At 52.1% G+C, this 17,421-nt stretch overlaps 1 protein-coding gene across 4 annotated transcripts in view; it reads right to left on the reverse strand.

The window, feature by feature from the left end:
* Window positions 1-5,969: 5,969 nt before the first annotated feature.
* Window positions 5,970-17,421, reverse strand: part of RERE (arginine-glutamic acid dipeptide repeats) — a 161,411-nt gene continuing 149,959 nt past the window's right edge. For 3 of the 4 annotated variants that reach the window (XM_065737990.1, XM_065737991.1, XM_065737994.1), the window contains 8 exons: window positions 17,210-17,371; window positions 16,301-16,414; window positions 14,300-15,675; window positions 13,368-13,590; window positions 11,967-12,690; window positions 10,260-10,406; window positions 9,822-10,002; window positions 5,970-8,748 (listed from right to left, as the gene is read on the reverse strand). In XM_065737990.1, the coding sequence (XP_065594062.1) occupies window positions 8,715-8,748; window positions 9,822-10,002; window positions 10,260-10,406; window positions 11,967-12,690; window positions 13,368-13,590; window positions 14,300-15,675; window positions 16,301-16,414; window positions 17,210-17,371 (2,961 nt within the window). In that variant the 3' untranslated portion in view covers window positions 5,970-8,714. The remainder of the gene's footprint in view (window positions 8,749-9,821; window positions 10,003-10,259; window positions 10,407-11,966; window positions 12,691-13,367; window positions 13,591-14,299; window positions 15,676-16,300; window positions 16,415-17,209; window positions 17,372-17,421) is intronic. The other variant, XM_065737992.1, reaches the window with a different exon arrangement.

Raw genomic sequence — 17,421 nt, forward strand, 5'->3', positions numbered from 1 at the left:
CTAATGGCAGCATCCAGGCAGCCCAGTGGCCACAGAAGGAACGTAGGGGTTTAGGGAAGGAGGGATGGTGTGAACGCTTTTCAACCATGCCACACTGAAACAGCCTCAGTGACAGCATCCCACCTGCCAGGCCTTACCCCAAGGGCAGCATCAGTGCAAAAGGGCAGAGCCAGGGGGAGCAGGCCAGGGGGTAGAGAGCTCCCACACAGCCACGGGCACGCCGGGACTCACGATGCCCTGAGATGCTCCAGCTTTGCCCTTCAAGACTGTGCTCCTTCACAGTGCATCAGGCTTTGAAATGAGCACAGAGGCTGGGAGATGGGGAGCGGGGGCTTGCGAGGTGCTGTGCCTCAAAGCATCACTGCCATGCTGAGTGCTGGAGGCACTGAGTCAGGCCGGGGTGGGGGCTGCAGCAGCCGGGCTCTGCCCAGGGATCGGTTTGGTTCCTGTTTGTGTCCCAAGTGAATCATTCCCAGCAGCTGTCGCCGTGCCTGCTGCGCTCCTCATGTGCTTTCTATTAGCTGAGAAAACAAGCGGGGCTGCTCCCGGGCACGGGGGGGCTGGGGGGGGACCTGGGAAAGCTGCTGTGCTGCAGGCATTGCTGTCCCCAGGTCACTGCACAGAGCCCAGCCCCGCTCTGCCTGCTGCCCCACACACATCTCCTGCAGGCAGGATGACACCCCGCAGTGTGTGGGGAGGAGAAGGGCTACGGGTCTGCAAAGGGCTGAAAGAGCACAAAGAGAGCGGCTCAGGCTGCGCTCCCCTCCTGCTTGGGTCACTCCCCTGTGGGAAAAATGCTAGGGCTGTGCTTTCCACCTCGGCCAAAAATAATCAGCAAGCTGCAGGGGGCAGAGGGCCTGGGGAGGGAGGGGGATTTCTCTTCTCAGGCTGCAGCTCATAATGAGAAACGCATTCCTCCCCTCCCCACTGCCCCCCATCCTGCTGCCACCTCCTCCCCGAGCAGGCGGAGGGGCCGGCTCCATGCAAAGCCCAGGCCAGCACTGCCTTGCTTCCCTTACAGTCTGCACACTGAAACAGGAGTTGGTGCTTTCATCCCATTGCTGTAAATGGAAAAGCTGCAGACGGAGGAAAGGGATGCTGTGCCACCAACAAGGCAGGCAGCCAGCCCCACAGACCCGAAGCAAGAACTCAGCAGCACTACAGCACTCGAGGGACTGAAATCCTGCTTCTCAAAGAACCGAGGCCCTGCAGGACTGAGGATGCCGCTCAGCTCTGGCTCATCACGAAGGCCGCTCCCTTCCCGTGTCATTAGCTGCGGGGCTGCAGGATGCCAGCAGCAGACCAGGGCTCTGCCGGGAGCCCGCGGTAATTGACATGCCTTGCAGGCAGCGGCCGAGCCGGGGATCGAACCGCTGTCCCTGGGGAGCGGCAGCACAGCAAAGCCCTTCGTCAACAGCAGCAGAGTTTCTCCATTTCCTCGGTTTCAAACCGTGCCTCTGTTCTACCCGCTCTGCTGCGGCTTCTAGGGAAGCCCAGCTGCCTCAGCAGGTCCGGGCTCGTTAATGAGCAATTAGCTCCTAGCCTAATTGGGCAGCAGAATGGCTAATGAGCCCAGCCACGGTTGTCTGTGCCCTCATTATCCCGCGCTCAGCCAGTGGTAATACTGAACTTCTGTCCCACTTCCGTCACGCCACGATCAGAGCAGTGCCTGCAAGCTCAGGCTGCCAGCACTCACTGCTCTCGGAGTCTTAGCTGCTTCCCGCAGCCGGCCTGCAGCAGCTCTCCCCACCCAGCAGGTCTGAGCCCCCCCTTGGTGGATTTCTATTCCCAACTATAGGCACACACAGAGCAGCCTGCAGGGAGGAGAGCCCCCCGCAGCTGCAGCAGAACAGGGAACTGAGTGCCCTCACGATGCAGTCACCACGCACTGCTCAGCCCTTGGGCAGCAGAGTACATCTCTCCCAAGCAGTGGCACTGACCCCTCCTGCAAGCCAAGGTCCCCTCCCCCGGGAGCCTCCGGGTTTTGGATGATGTGAACCTCCCTGCCAAGCTGCGAAATATTTCAGCCTGCTGCAGCCATGAACTGCGCTCCTTCCAGGATTGATTATTCCATCTTCCTGCTGCTCTTGATAAGGCTTTCCAATGGCTGCTGTCGGTTTTAAACGCGGCCCCTCCTGCCTCCAGGGGACCTTCTCAGATTAGATTATTTCAACACATCACACCCACTTTTTTAGTCGCTTCGCTGCCTTCCTGTTAAGAGCCAAAATGAGTTTTTAACTGCTCTTTTGCCCTCGAAGGACTCGTGTGACCTTGTTTTGCCCCACCTAGTGGCTCTGCTTTCAGGTGCTCCATGAAATCAGCCCGTACCAGAGCTCCCTGGTGCACGCTGCACATCACTCCACAGCCTGCAGCACAGGAAAACGTGAAGGCTGAGAAGGGCTGAGCTGTGGGCTCCCCACAATGCTCCCTTTTCAGAAAGCTCTGTGCAGCCCCGTGTGCCCCTCCTGGCTCCACGCCTCCTCCAGCTCATATTTTATGTATTGCATCCCAGCCCTCACAAGTCAGCTCCCTCCCTGGGGGCTGCTAATTAGAGAGGGTGTCTCTCCAGAGCTCATTGTGCATGTGGATGCACACAGACAGCGAGCATGCAGAATCCATACAGGCTGCCCACAGACAGCACTTGAATGGGTTCATTTTACCCCACGAGTCCATCTACCAGCAAGCATCACTACGTTTAACCCAGCAAACTCTGAACACAATGAACAGCAGCCACCTCTCATTCTGTGGAAGGTGAGGACAGCGTGGCCATCCCCACATACCACCACGGGAGAGGGAACTCTCCCCAGCACCAGGGATGGGATGCTGCCACACCTCAGACCCCAGAGATCCTCGGAGTAAAGAGCCCTAAGGAGAAAGGTCACAAAAGATGAGCCAGGGCTGGAGAGACCACGGTGAGCAACCCCAAGACAGACGGGCTAGCAGTGAGCAAGTTCTGCCTGAACCAGCAGGGCAACAAACGGGGGCAAAAAGGAAAGGTATTTCACTGCTTGGAGTCAACACCACGACCCAGTGCACGTTTTGCTGGCAGATTTGTAAGCCCAAGTGGCACCGTGCACTAATTCAGCACGCACGTATACAGACACGCTCACCACACCCACTCTGCTAATTACGACCTTCATTAATTTACTTTAAATAATTCTTTCTGACCGACTGCTGTGAGACACCCAGCTCCTCCTGGAAACAGCAGAGGGCTGCAGTCCTTTCCTGAGCATCTGCTGCCATCAGGTGGAGAACACTGCCCTGGCACCCACGGCTGGGAAACAGGAGCCAGGATTTCAGGTGTCAGCCTCTTTCTCTCTGTTTTACCCACAGGGGGAGCAGAACGTGGCTGGGATGTGTGGCAGAAGCAGACAGAACCTGCACGGAATGGGGAAACCATCGACCCTATGGGACAGATGCATCTGTGAGTGGGACAAAACACAGGCTGCTGCTGCCACTGCCAGATCCATACAGAGAGCTTATCACCCCAAACTGACCCCGAGAGCCCAAACTGTGCCCACCCCACCCCACAGCCTCACTCCATTTTCCCTTCTGTTTCTCATTCCCTCAGAGGCCCCAGCTTACAAAACAAACGCGGCCCTATTACCCCAGAACAACGCAATGAGCATATCAAAGACCTTTTCTTGATGGGAATGAATTGATTGGGAGCACAGCCACTTCTGACAGGCAGCCCGAGGCAGGGAACCAACATTTACATTTAGATGAAGGTGTTTCTGTCAGTGTTCCCAACAGCTCCTGCCCCCAGGTTTGTCTCCAAATGAGTGAACCAGGAGCAGTGCAGAAGGACAACAAAGGAAAACACCCCTGCGAGGTCTCATCAGCAGGATGAGAGCTGCTCCCCCGCTCATTGGCAATGCACAGACTCAGTGCTGCCGCAAAGCACCATGTCCTAACCCCAGAGACCAACAGTCCGTGGTGCTGGCACTGAGAGGCTCCTTCCCACTGGGAATCTGCTGCACTCCAGCACTGTGTGATGCTTCAACGAGTCCAAGCAACAGATGCAACTATCACCAATACAATTATGCTTTACTGCTTTAGCTATCAGGCAGGAACACACGTTGCCATCAGCGGGCTGTGTTCCAGCACAGCTGTTGTCACAGTTGGAAACCGAAGCGCCGCATCAGGGAAGAAAAGAAATTACTTTCACCTGGGTCATCAATAGCACCTGCAATAAAACTCAGTGCAACAGCTTGATGGATGGGGGAGGACAGAAGGGACCTCCCAGGTCCTACCCGTCCTTCTGCAGGGCCAAAAGAAAAGCATACAGAAGGAGGCAGGGGACTGAAGAAGCTGAATTCTTTCACAGCGAAGCAGCAGTAACTCCAAACTGCGAGCCTCGTGTACCTTCACATTTCCCATCTCCTGGACAACAGATAGAGGAAAGTCTGCAACAGCCAAGAGACCTCACGGGGCAGATACCATGACTCTGTGCACTGAGATTTGAGGCTAAGAGGACCCTTCCACACAGAGCACCTGGAGAATGCACCTATTTAACGTCCTGACTGTTCAGTGATCCCCTCCACTCATTTCCTTCACCCAATCCCAACAAACGGCCGCTGCCACCCCTCAGTGGAAACCCCAAACGGGGGCACAGCGCAGTGCTGCAGGGCACCGCGCGTTCCTTCCCTCCTCTGCTTTGTAAAATACCCTCAGAGACATCCGCTGTATTTGCTACTTACAGGGAAAGCGTCCGGGAGTGGGGAGGAGCAGAGAGGGGCCAAGAGACGGATGGAACGACCGCGGTCCGATGGTTACACAGCAATCCAAGCTGCAAGGAGCCAGCTCCCACCAGGCTGCACACTCAGCTGCACTCCCACGAGCACACGACTCCTAAGGTCCTGAGCTGCGCCATTCAAACAAGCAGCCCACTTCCATCCCAGCATCGCATGTGTGGTCCGTTCCAGCAAAACCAATGTCCTCAGTGATGCTGAGTCACGCGTGGCTCCCGCTCAGCAGCACGCCGCTGCCGTCCGGTTCCCTCTAGAACATTCCGGGCCCTCCAGGTGGCGCTCGCGCGCGCGTCGCGCCCGCTGTTTCCCGCCCTCGCCGCGAGGTGGCGCGCGGGAGCGCATCGCGCATGCGCGGCCTCGCCCCGAGCAGCGCCCCCGCGCGGCGAGCAGCCGCTACTGCAGCCCCAAGCCTCGGGATGCCGACCATCCATACCGACGAAGACATCAGCACCGCTGACAGAGGGCAGCGAGCCATGAGGAGGGTAAGCCAAGACAGAAATGTGGGCAACCGGAAAGCAAGCTTTAGGTTTCCAGGAGGCGATGATCAGAGCAGCTCCTCTCATCGCTCCAGAACACAGCCCCGTGCTCCGAGACCTTCCTGCCACGAAGTTATGCCCCTTAGAAAATGAGAGGCACCAAAAAACTCAGCTGCTGGGGGATATATACAGCGTACAGTGAACCCAACATGAAGGCCACCCATCCTCACGTGTTGTCAGGACCAGCTTTCCCTTCTGCATCTTCCAACAGCTTTGCTTTATCAGCAAAATTAAAGGCAGACGAAGCAAGCTGTCTTTTCTACTCTGCAGAACAGGAGCAGAACGGAGGGAACCGTCCCAATTTTGTGCTCTGTGCCACCTGATGCAGTGAGAGCTTCATTTTACCTCCCCGTGCTCAAACCATGGCTACAGCACATTGCCACAGCAGACACAACGTCCCCGAGGTCACCACATCCTTCTCATAGGTTCACAGGTTCATTCTCCATCCATCCTTTCCCATTATGCCTTCCCAACCTCCAGCACAAAACGCCTGCGCTGCACCAGGCGGGCAGGCAGCACGTGCTGCTGTTCTCTGTGCTGTGTACTGAAGTGAAATAACCTCCAAGGAGGAAAAAGTAATGCTGAGAAAGAGACAAGACGAGGTTTGAAACAGAGAGGACAGCCACCCCGAGCTGCCCTGGATGGAAACAGCCTCATCCTACAATCAACAGACACATTTCGCTTGCAGGCAGAACCTGGCTGCTGTAGTGTAGCTTGGTTTTATTTATGTCCACAAATATTTCAAAAAAATTACAAAATACTCAAATGGAGAGAACACAGAAGTCACGATTTCTGGGTTTCTACTCTGTTTACACTGTGTTATCCCATGGCAAACTACTCATATATACATTAAGCTTCAAGATATATATAAATGTAGCAGTCAGAATGTACACTCTGCTTTAACGGTGCAGTGAAACAAGCTCAACCATGACGACACAGAACAAGAGAGACTTCTCAAAAACACTAAAGCAAAATTTAAAACTAAACTTGTAGAACTGAGGAAAAAACAGAGAGAGATTTCTGAAAGAAAACCAGAAGGTCTGGGTTGTTTTAACAGGGCATCCAACACCGAGATGGCTTCAAAAGCCACTGCAAGTAAAGTTGTAGTTAATCACGGGTCTAAAATGGAAGAGTTTCAGTGCTTGTTTGATGAATGATAGTGAACAAAAAAAAAACCCCACAGAATATCAGTGTTTCAAGCAAAAGGAAAAAGTATTACTCTGGAGAAATGAGTAATTCATTTGCTCACTGCAGAAGCAGTGACCGAAGGGGTCCTACCATCCTGGGTGCCACACTGACCTCACCTCCTGGCCTCCGAATGCCAGGAGCACTGGCTGCTGCTGCTAACATCTTCAGAGCTCGTGCACAGGGGATGGAACTGATTAAATGCTACTGCAGTTCCTTAGCATTGCGAAATCTGGAACAGAGGACAGAAAAGGTCAGCAGCTGAAATCACCCTCCTCTCTCTCTCCCCTATATTCTTGCTGTAAGCGGGCCTAGAACAACACCCTGATGCCAGGTTTGAATTTGTCAACGGGTGTTACAGGAACGTTCACCTTTGGGCACTGATGCTGACGTTGGTTTGAGCCCCACGTGGTGGATGAAGCACTGTGCACTTCCTTCCATCCGAACGTATCATTAACCACAACTTTAGCAAACGTGGCTCAGTACAGTCCTATGACACAACCATCACATTTATAACAGTCTACAACGGCAGAGAGAGAGTGCTCATGAGCTGAGAGAGGAAATGGGGAAGCAGATGGCCAGCAGATCCAGATGTCCATTGGCTGCACCACCCTCTGCTCTGACAAAAAATGTGAAAAACAAACAGAACAACTGAAAAACCAAACCAACCAAACGTGGCCAAACAGTAAAAACAAGTAAAACCTTTCTGCCGAGGCAGTAAGCAGAGCTGTCTCCAAAATGATGCTCCCTGGCCTCCTGCGTGCTCCTCTCCCCTTACTGCCCGCATGGGAACCAGCCAACAGGAGCTCTGCACAGACCTGTTGCGTTGGAGACAGTAAATATTACTGCCCACGTGTTAGATGAGTCCCAAAGCAGGAAGTTCCTGAGATACAGAACGTTTGCGGCAGTTAAAAAGTTCTCAATTATAAAAACGGAATTAAAACAGTCCAAGAGAAAGGCAGACTGGTCTCTGCAAAACAGCTTTAAGAGCACGAACTGAACTGTCCAGTCCTCCTTCCTTAAAAATGCATCAAACACGAGAGGCCAGGGAGAGCAAACCTCCCAGAGAGTGAGCACTGGGGAATTCTGGCTGTACCAGCTCGAGCCATGCAGCGTTCTTAAAATAGAGAGTTTAGAACAGATTATGTCTTTGAACTCTTGGTTATCCCACAGGGGACAGCCTAAAACCAATGCAGTTTAAGTTTCAAAAGGTAAAAGGAAAGGGGTGTAAGATGGCCACGCTGCAGACGAAGCCCTGAGGGAGGTGTGAGAAGGGGCAGCGAGCTCCAAGGGACACCTGCACTGCTGAGAAACCCAACTGCACAGAAATCAGCTGCAGATCAGAGATGTGACACCAACAGAAGAAACAAAAACCAACAACGGAAACAGTCGTTTGCAACATTATCCCTGCATCTCCCTTTTAATGCTTATTGTTGCTAACAAGCCAAATTTCAAGCTTTTACCCATTTGAAATTATTGATACCCATTGTTCCCTTTAATTAAAGGGATAACTATATATATTTATTTATTTATTTTTATTAAAAAATCAACTCTGTATTCTGTCAATACCAGGTAGGAATTCACAACGTGTGATGTTACTGAAAATCAACATAAACGTTTCTGGAGTTTTGTTTTTCATTTTGTTTCTCCCCTCTACCCCAAAAAAGTTATTTACAGACTTAAAAAGCCATGCTGCAGAACTGAGCTCTCTTGAAAATTATGAATTTTTCCTACAGTGTATTAAAATAAAAGTAGATTTTTATTATTGTAGCACTTGGATTCAGAGCTTGTTAGGTCGCCTACTTGCAATCCTTGTTTTTTTTCTTGTTGGTTTTTTCCTTTGTAAGAGCTATAGATGCACTGAGTGTCCCCTCACGCACAGTGACTCGTGTTGTGAACCTGATCCTAGCACCTACTCAAAACAAACTAGTAAGAAAAAAAAAACCAAAAAACCAAGATTGCAGGAAGTTCTCTGAATATTCCACACAGTCCTGGATTCTCAATAGGCTTCTGAATACGTTGTCATGCAGGGAGACCCACACCAGTCTTGAGAAATCTTCTCTACAAATGAACGCTATGCTGATAAGTCTCTACTTGTTGGGTGGTTGTTTCTGTTTTAAATATATAAAGAAATCTTTATAAGATATTCTTTTCCTTTTGTAGCTCTTATTGTATGTAAAAATGTTCCACTCCTTCCCAAGGACTGGGGTTTCCATAGCCAGCATTACAAATAAATAATTTATTACAACTGTTTGTCGCCTTCTTTCTTCAGTCGACTGAAAGAGAAAGAAAACTCATTTTAACAAACGAAGGAGGTGTCATGACACTTCAGTGACAGCATTGCCTTCCTGCCAACCTCACCTGGCTGCCCTGAAGGGAACAGAGGCTGCAGGAGGACTTCAGAGCTTTCAGCACTAAATGAGAACCCCTGTAACAGCAGCGATAACAGCGTCTGCTGTGGGAGGAAGCGATGACCTTTCGCTACCGAAGCGCTCCTTACAAGTGAGCGAGATCACTCGTGCCAGCTCATCAGGCTTTAGCTTTATCTGCACTTGCAAGTGAAATGTCAGTCAGCTCCAGGCACAGCGGCTGCCCTGGTGGCACGAGGCCAGCGGGTGACTTTGGATAGCAGCAGCAAGTACAGCAACATCAGAGTGAAGCAGTGCAAGGCAGGTATTTAATATGCTGCCTCCTACACAGCCTGGCTACCCGCAGACACGCAGAGTGACCTTTGCTAGGTGCTGAAGGCTTCTTCTTCTTAGCTGACAGATCATTCAGTGGCCACTGCCCGAGAGGAAATAGGGTGCTGCGAGACAAGGCAGGCTGAGAAGAGAACCACTCCACTACCAACAGCATTCCGGGGAGAATTGGGCCTGCACAATTCACCTGGCACTCCCAGCTGTTAATTCAGGATTAATATTACACATTCAATCTCCTCCTTTCAGCCATCTCTTAAGATTCAGTGATGTATGGAACTCTTATCACTCCTCGTTCATAAAGCTTTCGCCCACCTTCCTCCTCTCCTGCTCTCAAGCAAGACAAGGCAATGCAGAAGCAGCAATCCTAACAAGAATCACACTGAAAAGCCCAGATGGAGTACTCCTGCAAAGCATGACTCCGTTCCCTCGAGCCTTGTGCCAACAGTGTAGGCCCAGCTTTCCATCTGCCCCATCATCGATGCCCTAACTAGGTTTAAGGACAGCTTCACCAGCCTCTCTAGTGCACCAGGACAATATCTCAGCACACAATAAGAAAGGCATTCACTCACAACAAAAAAACGAAAGGATGAAACGCGGAGAAAGACGAAGGAACCCTGTGAGTCTCCAAAAGCCCCTGAGGCACCTCTCACCTGTAATAATCTTCCTGACTTGGTAGATGACCACCATGCATGTGAGGATGCCCATGCAACCACTGCTGCTCCATTGCCAGTCTCTGCAGCTCTGCTGACTGGGCGTGCATGGCCTGCAGCTGGTGGGCTGCAGACATGGGAGGTGGAATGGCACCAGGCAGATCCCGAGGGTAAGGGGTACCTGCAACAGAGAGGTGTGTGTTTTTACACTCTTTCGCTATGAGGTCTGCAGAGAGCTGCCTCACAAAGCCTTTCTATTATTTTATCTCCCCCTAAAATCAAGCCAGCCAACAAAACGAGGTAAACAAACAACTTCAGCTGTTACTGAAGTTACAGCTCAACTCCACACCTCCCAGGAAACGCTGCCACCCAGAAGAAAAGATGACAGCTCAGATCAAAGGGCAGCAGCCTCCACCAAGGACCATCAAGTGCTCTCACCAAAGACGGGATGTCGGAGCATTTCATGCTCGTGAGGCGGCTGTCCTAGCAATGGGTTGGGGATGGTCCCAGGTGGGTAGGGAAAACGTGCCAAATGGGGTCCAGCTGCTAACGGATCCACCAGCGGGTGAACAGGTCCTGCTGAACCTTTAGAAGCAAAGAAAGAAAGCAATCAACTGCTTGGGGAAGCATCGCTCACTGCCGGGAGATCAAAAGCCCCGTTGCCACTTGAGCTGGATCGGCATTTGGCCTAATTGGCGTGTAATTACCAGGAGCTTAGCTCCATCCAATTTGAAACCCACTTTTCTGTCTTGAAGTGTTTGAAGTGACATCTGCTTGCCAAACAGCCTTAATTGTTAAAGCAACAACTCGAGGCTTTCCACTTCCACGAGAACAAGAAATCCACAAAGTGACAAAGAAGAAAAGGAAAGAACAGAACCACCCGAGCTTTCCTTTTCCCAGGTTGACTTCAGTCATCCCCAAATGCACCCAGCAGAGCTCGCTTGCTGCCCAGCCCGGCTCAGACCAGGGCAGGCAACTTGAGAAAGTGAAATCCCAGTGAAGTGAATTCCCCAGTTCAGAGTGCACTGGTATTTGGCAAACACCTGATGCTGCCTGACTCTGAACAAAATAAACCTGCTCTTCAGTCTCTGCTTCTCAGCCACCTGCTCCCACCCCCACCTTCCACTGAATGTTTCCAGAGTTAAGTTAACACGAGAGCACCCAGACTTACCTGCACAGAGGCTGAACGACTCACCCAACAACGGAGTCCTTGCACAGACACCATCTATGACAAATTTCTTCTGCTACCAAGGGGCCACCAAAAACCTGCCTGAAACTGAGCCAGCCCATAACCTGTGCAATCTCAACCCACGTCCACGGCTTTAGGAATGCTGACCCTCAGTGCTACTATCTCCTACCTGAATTGCTCTCACCATCATCTCACAAGACACTGCTGATTTCCTTGCTAAACATATTGGCTTCTGCAACAGCGCTCAAATTCTTCCCCTACTCAAGAAGGGAAGGAAGCCGTGCTCAGTGCATATGCTCGAAGGCAAAGTATGCTATATCTGCTTGCACAAACAGTACATTTGTACCCAGAAGCACCAGGAGCTGCACTGTAAGTTCTTGGACCTCTCTCGTTTTCCTTTCTTGGCTGCTCCTGCACCTGGTGCCTTGCTGGCAATGCTCTCTCTGGTCTACTACCAGAAAAACTCTGCTCAGTGCCAGACTCAAGACATGCTCAGAGGAGCAACTGTGTAGCTGACTTTAGAAACGAACAAGGCACCAATTCATTCTGACACTACTAAATATCTTGGGAAGAACTTTTCCATGTGTAAGAGTACACTGTAACTAAAAAAACCCACTAATTTTGATATTTCTTAGGAGAACTGTGACAGTGAGCTTCAGCTCAAACAAAGCCACGTGGCTGGCACGACAAATGGCTGAAGAGATCAAGCCTCAACTCGCTGCTTTCTTAACAGCTCAAACCCTTTCACAGTGCCACTGCAGAGTCCAAATGAGTATCAGTGTACTGCTGCCAGCCTTTAACTTATTCCTGCCCTGCGTCCTTCTGTAAAAGCGGTGATGGTCTGCACGTCAGACAAAGCCGTGTTACATACAGGAGAACAAAGGAGGCGTAACTCCAGGCTGCAGCGTGCCTGCTTCGGGCAGAGCTTCCATTCGAACCGCCCGGCCCGGGCTCACCTTGATGGAGGGGATCCTGCTGATGGAGGTGCAAATGCGAATGTATGTGCGAGTGTTGGTGGTGGTGGGGAGTGACGTTGAACATCTGCAGCCGCGCCAACGGGTCGTTTGTGAGCGATGCCATCCGCTCCGCGTGTATCCTCTCCGCTGCCAGTCTGTCAGGGTAGCTCATTTCAGGCCGTAACTGCGGGCCTGCCAGCGCCAGTCTCTCTCTTTCGAGAGGGTTCAAACCCGGGTGGAAGGAAGCAAACGGGTGAGGTCCTGCTGTCGGGGGAATAGTCAGTGCGCCGTGCCTGGCGAAATGCTCCATGGGGTTAGTGGCCGGGTGCAGCGCATCGAGCTCCGGGGGCTTCACCTCGAAGCCGGGTTTCATCCTCTCTCTCAATTCCCTTTCCCGGATTTCTCGCTCCCGGATCTCCCGCTCTCGCAGCTCTCGTTCCCGGATGGTGGGGTCCACGTTGTAGAGGCCGGGCATGTGGTAGGCCAGGAGCGGGTCGGTGGGGTTCAGGGGGACGAAGAAGGGGTGATTGCGGTTTGTGGGTGACATGACGTGCGGGCGGGCGTACTCGCTCAGCGTCCGCAGGGCGGGCGTATCCGGGCCGATGTACGGCGGCACGGCAGCGATGGTCGTCGGTGGGGGTTCAAACGAAGGTCTCATGTGTGCTGGCCCGCTGAGCTGCGACTCCCCGAGGCGGCCTTCGTGGGAGGAGCTGGAAACCTTCTGCTGCACGAATGGGGGGAAGAGATTTTTGAGCTCGGCTCTTTTGGCTTACAAACACGGGCATGCATTTCTCTTCTTGTGCTGCTAGCACTGCTAATGCATTAACAACCTCCCTGTTCTATGGGCCCAAAGGTGAATGTTCCCTGCCAGCAGGCTACCAAACAAAGCAAAACAAAGCATCAACTGTACTGACTTCTTATAGTCAGACTGGAGCTTGGGTCTTCCCATCAGAAAAAACAAAGAAGCTGTGTGACTTTAATCAAGGTTCCTTCACATTTAAAACATTCGTATCCCTCTTTTAGCAGAGAGCAATTCCGTGCCTGCACCGCAAAGGCAGTGGACATTACACAAAATAATTCATTGTCTCTGCACCTACAGAGTGCCCTTCACATCCAAACTTATACTGCAAGTAACATAAACACCTGGCCCAGTCATTCCCAGCTGCACTGGCTTCCCACACACAATTATCAACCAGCGATAGAAACTCCACTTGCTTTTAGGAGAAGAAAGTGACAGGCAGGCCAGGAATGCTCAGAGCTGGTTGGTCTTCACCCAGCACACAGCTCCCATATTCACTAATACCTGGCTGCATGTGTATTTAGCACCTGTGGGGATGTGCACTTTGCAGTCACCGTCCATTTTAACCCTCCTAAGCAGCTTTTAGCTACAAATAAACCTACCGCAGCTCTTTCTGCTTCTCTTTCACGCTCACGTTCTCTCTCTCTTTCCTTCTCTTTTTCTTTCTCTCTCTCCCTCTCTTCTCTGGCTTTCTGCTCTGCTTCCCTTTTGGCCTTTTCAATGGCCTCTTCTCTCTTCTTGGCCAGTTTGGATCCTGCCAGAGGCATGAAGTACAAATCTGCTCTTGAGCATGAATTGTAGCCACGGTCCAGGTGCTTATAGAACCTGAGAGAAAGAAAACAGAAAGAGGTCAGCTCTGGGAAGGTGAAAGTCTGAGGTTTAAGAGCTGTGTGTCAAGGAGGAACAGTTATCAGTGTACACTCAGAAGAGCACTACCTGCTTCCCTGAAAGGGAATGAAAGGAATTAATTGTGCCATATGACAGCGCAGACAAGCTGAGCACGATACTCCTCTCACAAGTACAACCAACCCCTAACACCCTGCCTGAAGAAGCTCCTTTACAGAGAAAAACAGCAAACCCCTGATTAAAACAAGGGCTGATGAGATGCATGTGTACAGCACGTCACATCTCACTGAAGCTGATTTCTCACACGCATTTACAAGTCTTCTTCCACAGAGTGAGGAGCCAACGTTTCAGCTGACTTCAATAAGAACAGATCAGCCAACGTAAGGACAGCGGTTAAGAGAGAAAGGAGAACTCTACCACGCAACATCCTCACTTCAGCTCAGGAAGCCTTGCTGCAAGAACCAGGCTTGGGAGGCAGGAAGATTCACTTATCTCCCTTAGCTATCTTTGGGAAGGGTGGAAGGGAACACCGCCACTGCTGAATGCAGGGTCTGTACCTCAGCAGAGGGAAGTCCTTAACAAAATCTTGCCTTGACGGAAAGGAAAGCACTTCCATTATGACAGCAAGCAAGAGAGATGCAAGCCCTTGGGTCCCGCCAAAGGGAAGTGCTGCTGCCCAGCTCTGTACCTGGCGGACTGGCTGGCATGACTCGGTGTGTCCACCACAGTTGGCTCTGGCGATGGACTCCGTGGTGGAGGAGGAGGGCTTTCTGGTTCCTCAGCCTCATCGGGGACCTCCTCTTTGATCTGGATCGGTGGCAGCGTGCAGGACGTCACCACCGGCACGCTCCCGCTAGAAGCTGCTGACGTGGAGATGGAGGTCTGAAGCGCGATGCCGGGCACGGCGGGCGGCGTGGAGGTGGAAGGGCACGAAGGAGAAGTGATGGATGGCGGAGCTCCCGGGACAAAGGGATGCTGAGAAAAGGGGGGCTGCGAGGATACCTGGTGGAGTCCGGACGGCGGGTGAGCGGAGGATGGGGGAAGGCTCTGACTCTGGGTCAGGACGGGAGGCTGAGCTTGCGAGGACTGCAGCGGCTGGCTCTGGGGCATCAGCTGCAGGGGAGGAGGGTGTGCGGATGGAGGGTGGTGAGTGGAGAGGGAGCTCAGGGGTTTTAGCGCTGGCGGAGGAGGCAGGTTGGAGTTCATCGAGAACGGAGAAGGGCCGGAGAGATGAGGAGGGTGCTTGTGGGATGGAGGGGTGGGAAGCTGAGGGATGGGGGTGGTGGGGGGAGGCTTGATGTGAGGCATGGCCATGGGTGCGGGGGGCAGCGGCTGCTCCCGCGGAGGCTGTGCCTGCTGCAGCGGGGCTGCGGCCGGCAGGGCGGGCTGCGACACCTGCAGAGAGGAGTGGGAGTGAGATGGTGCTTGTGTCTGAAGGGGAACCTGAGACTGAGGTGACTGCGTGGGCAGGGAGAACGGCTGGGGGGGTACGGGATGAGGCAGCAGGGGCTGTGCCTGCAGGCCGTGCGGGGCAGGCTGGGGCTGAGCGTGCAGCGGAGGCTGCGAGTGGGGCTGCGAGGAGGCTGGGGCGGGCTGGCTCTGTGCTGTGCTCAGAGGCTGCAGGGGCGGGTGGGGAGATGGCAGTCTCTGCGGGTGCAAAGCGGGGGCTTGCTGGATGTGGGAATGAGGAGGAGGCGCGGGGGCCTGGGGCTGGCTGGGGGCCTGGGATGTCGGTGGGGAGACCTGCGGTGGAGCTGAGGAAGCACTCGAGGCTGCCGGCACAGGAGCTGGCAGCTGGGCTGGGATGGGGGGCATGGCAGGAGGAGCCTGACCAGAGCTGCTGGGTGCCTGCAGCACTTGGGGCTGCGCCTGCAGCACTTGCTGCTGAGCGGATGAATCGGAGTCGCTCTCATTGTCTTGAGGGCTGGGGATGCTGGGTGACGTGCTCCGGTTATCCTGGTCGATGTCCTTGGGGTCGCTGCTCCCTTCGTCGTTGACGCTGCGGCTGTCAGAGCTCTCACCTTCACCTTCACCCTCCGAGGGAGAGTTCGGCCTGCTGATCTCCTGCAGGAGAGGGGAGAGCAACCGGTGTGCGTGAGGAACTGCATGCAGCGTGCCACAGGGAGGCACCTGTGACATGTGCCAGTGCCAGCAGCACCCCCTGAACCTCAGGGACAAAGCAGCACAGGCATCGCCGTTACAGCACACGCAGTTCTGGGCCCCCCAGAACCAGAGACACATGGGGAGAATCCAATAAAGGGCCCTGAGGCCGAGTGCAGGGCTGGAGCAGATGCAAGGAGAGCTAGGGCTGCCCAGCCTGGAGAAGAGAAGGCTCAGCCCAGACACCACTACATCACAACAACTCCAGTGTTGTTCCAACTTGTCAAAGAAAAGGGAAAGCCATATTTCAATTAAAAATGAAACAACTGAAGCGTGTGTGAGGAGAAATAAACTAAGTATGTTCCTATACTGCTTAGAATAAAACAGATTCCTGAACTTATCCTATGTTGTTTCACTGCTCTCCAACAGATGGAACACATTATAACATGGGTTGCCTCCTAGCCACAGATTAAGTTAAAATTTGGCGTGGCCTAAATTGGTTTTGTGTTTTGTGTTTGTCAATGGATTTGCACTCCCTCCCACACTCAAACCGTTTCCAAAAATGAAAATATTCCTCGGTGGGACTCACTTGAGTTTTGGATTTTTTGGCACTGGACCTTTCGGGCTCCTCGGTGTCGGACGCCGCCTTCTCCCGCTGCCTCTTGGAGTTCTTCAGAGGAGAAGATACCTCTTCTTTTATTTTCTGCCACAAATGAAGCAGAAGAGAGCAGCTACCAGTGATGTAAACACGGAAGAAAATTAAACACAAGCCAGTGCTATCGTGTTGAATACAAATAAATGAGGACTCCTATGGAGCAGGACAACTCATCATAAGTTGAGATCTTCACATTTTAACCAAGCCAAGTCAGCATTTACTCAACTCCTTATTTTTTCCTGTCTTACAGAAAGAGCATGGATGGAGCACTCCTGCTACGAGCCTGAAATAATAAATAGTTATTTTTAACTTGCTGCTCTTTAATTTACAGTGCTTAATGCAAGCTTCCCTCTTCATCTGGCTTTGTCTCTTCAGTGCTCTCTTGGAAAAGCATTTAGTGAAACAGACTAAAGTGTCAGCTTGCTCTGAAAGTCAAGCAAATCGCATACAGGAGAACAGTAACAGAAGTAGTCTCAATTACTACACATTCATATTCCTTTATAAATAAAGATTAAGTACTGCTTAAGAAACCAAAACTGTCTACTTGTCTCAGACATAGCATTTCTGATTGGTGTTACTTCCATGAGCCTAACGCTTGCATTTGTATCTGAAAATCACAAGAGCAGTAAGGTTATGTGGGGATAATGGCTTTTATCACACCCATATGCATGGGAATAAAGCATCACTGAGATGCATCAGTAAATGTTCTTCACATCCACACAAGGAGGAATTTCTATGTCACTGAGAGACTCCCCAGCCCCACAGGATCTACACCTTACTTAGCCAATGGAAGGGGCCTCGTGTGTCCAGCTCTAACACAAAAGGAGGACAGGGAGATTTTACCTTGGTGGACTTCTTCACCGAATCTGCTTTGCTGTCATTACTGGAGGTGCTGGCAGCACTAGGAGAGTTGCGGCCACTGGAACGGATGTCTTCATTAATGGGTGAGGCTCTACCATCAGGGCTGGCTGGCTGCTTTTTACGACCACTACGTAGTGTAGACATCTATTTGTGTAACAGACATAAAAGTTTATCCGAGTCAGCATTTGTTCTAC

Source organism: Cyrtonyx montezumae, unplaced genomic scaffold, assembly GCF_038088225.1.
Source record: "Cyrtonyx montezumae isolate F1298 unplaced genomic scaffold, pur_monq_1.0 scaffold_21, whole genome shotgun sequence".
Lineage (NCBI taxonomy): Eukaryota > Metazoa > Chordata > Aves > Galliformes > Odontophoridae > Cyrtonyx > Cyrtonyx montezumae.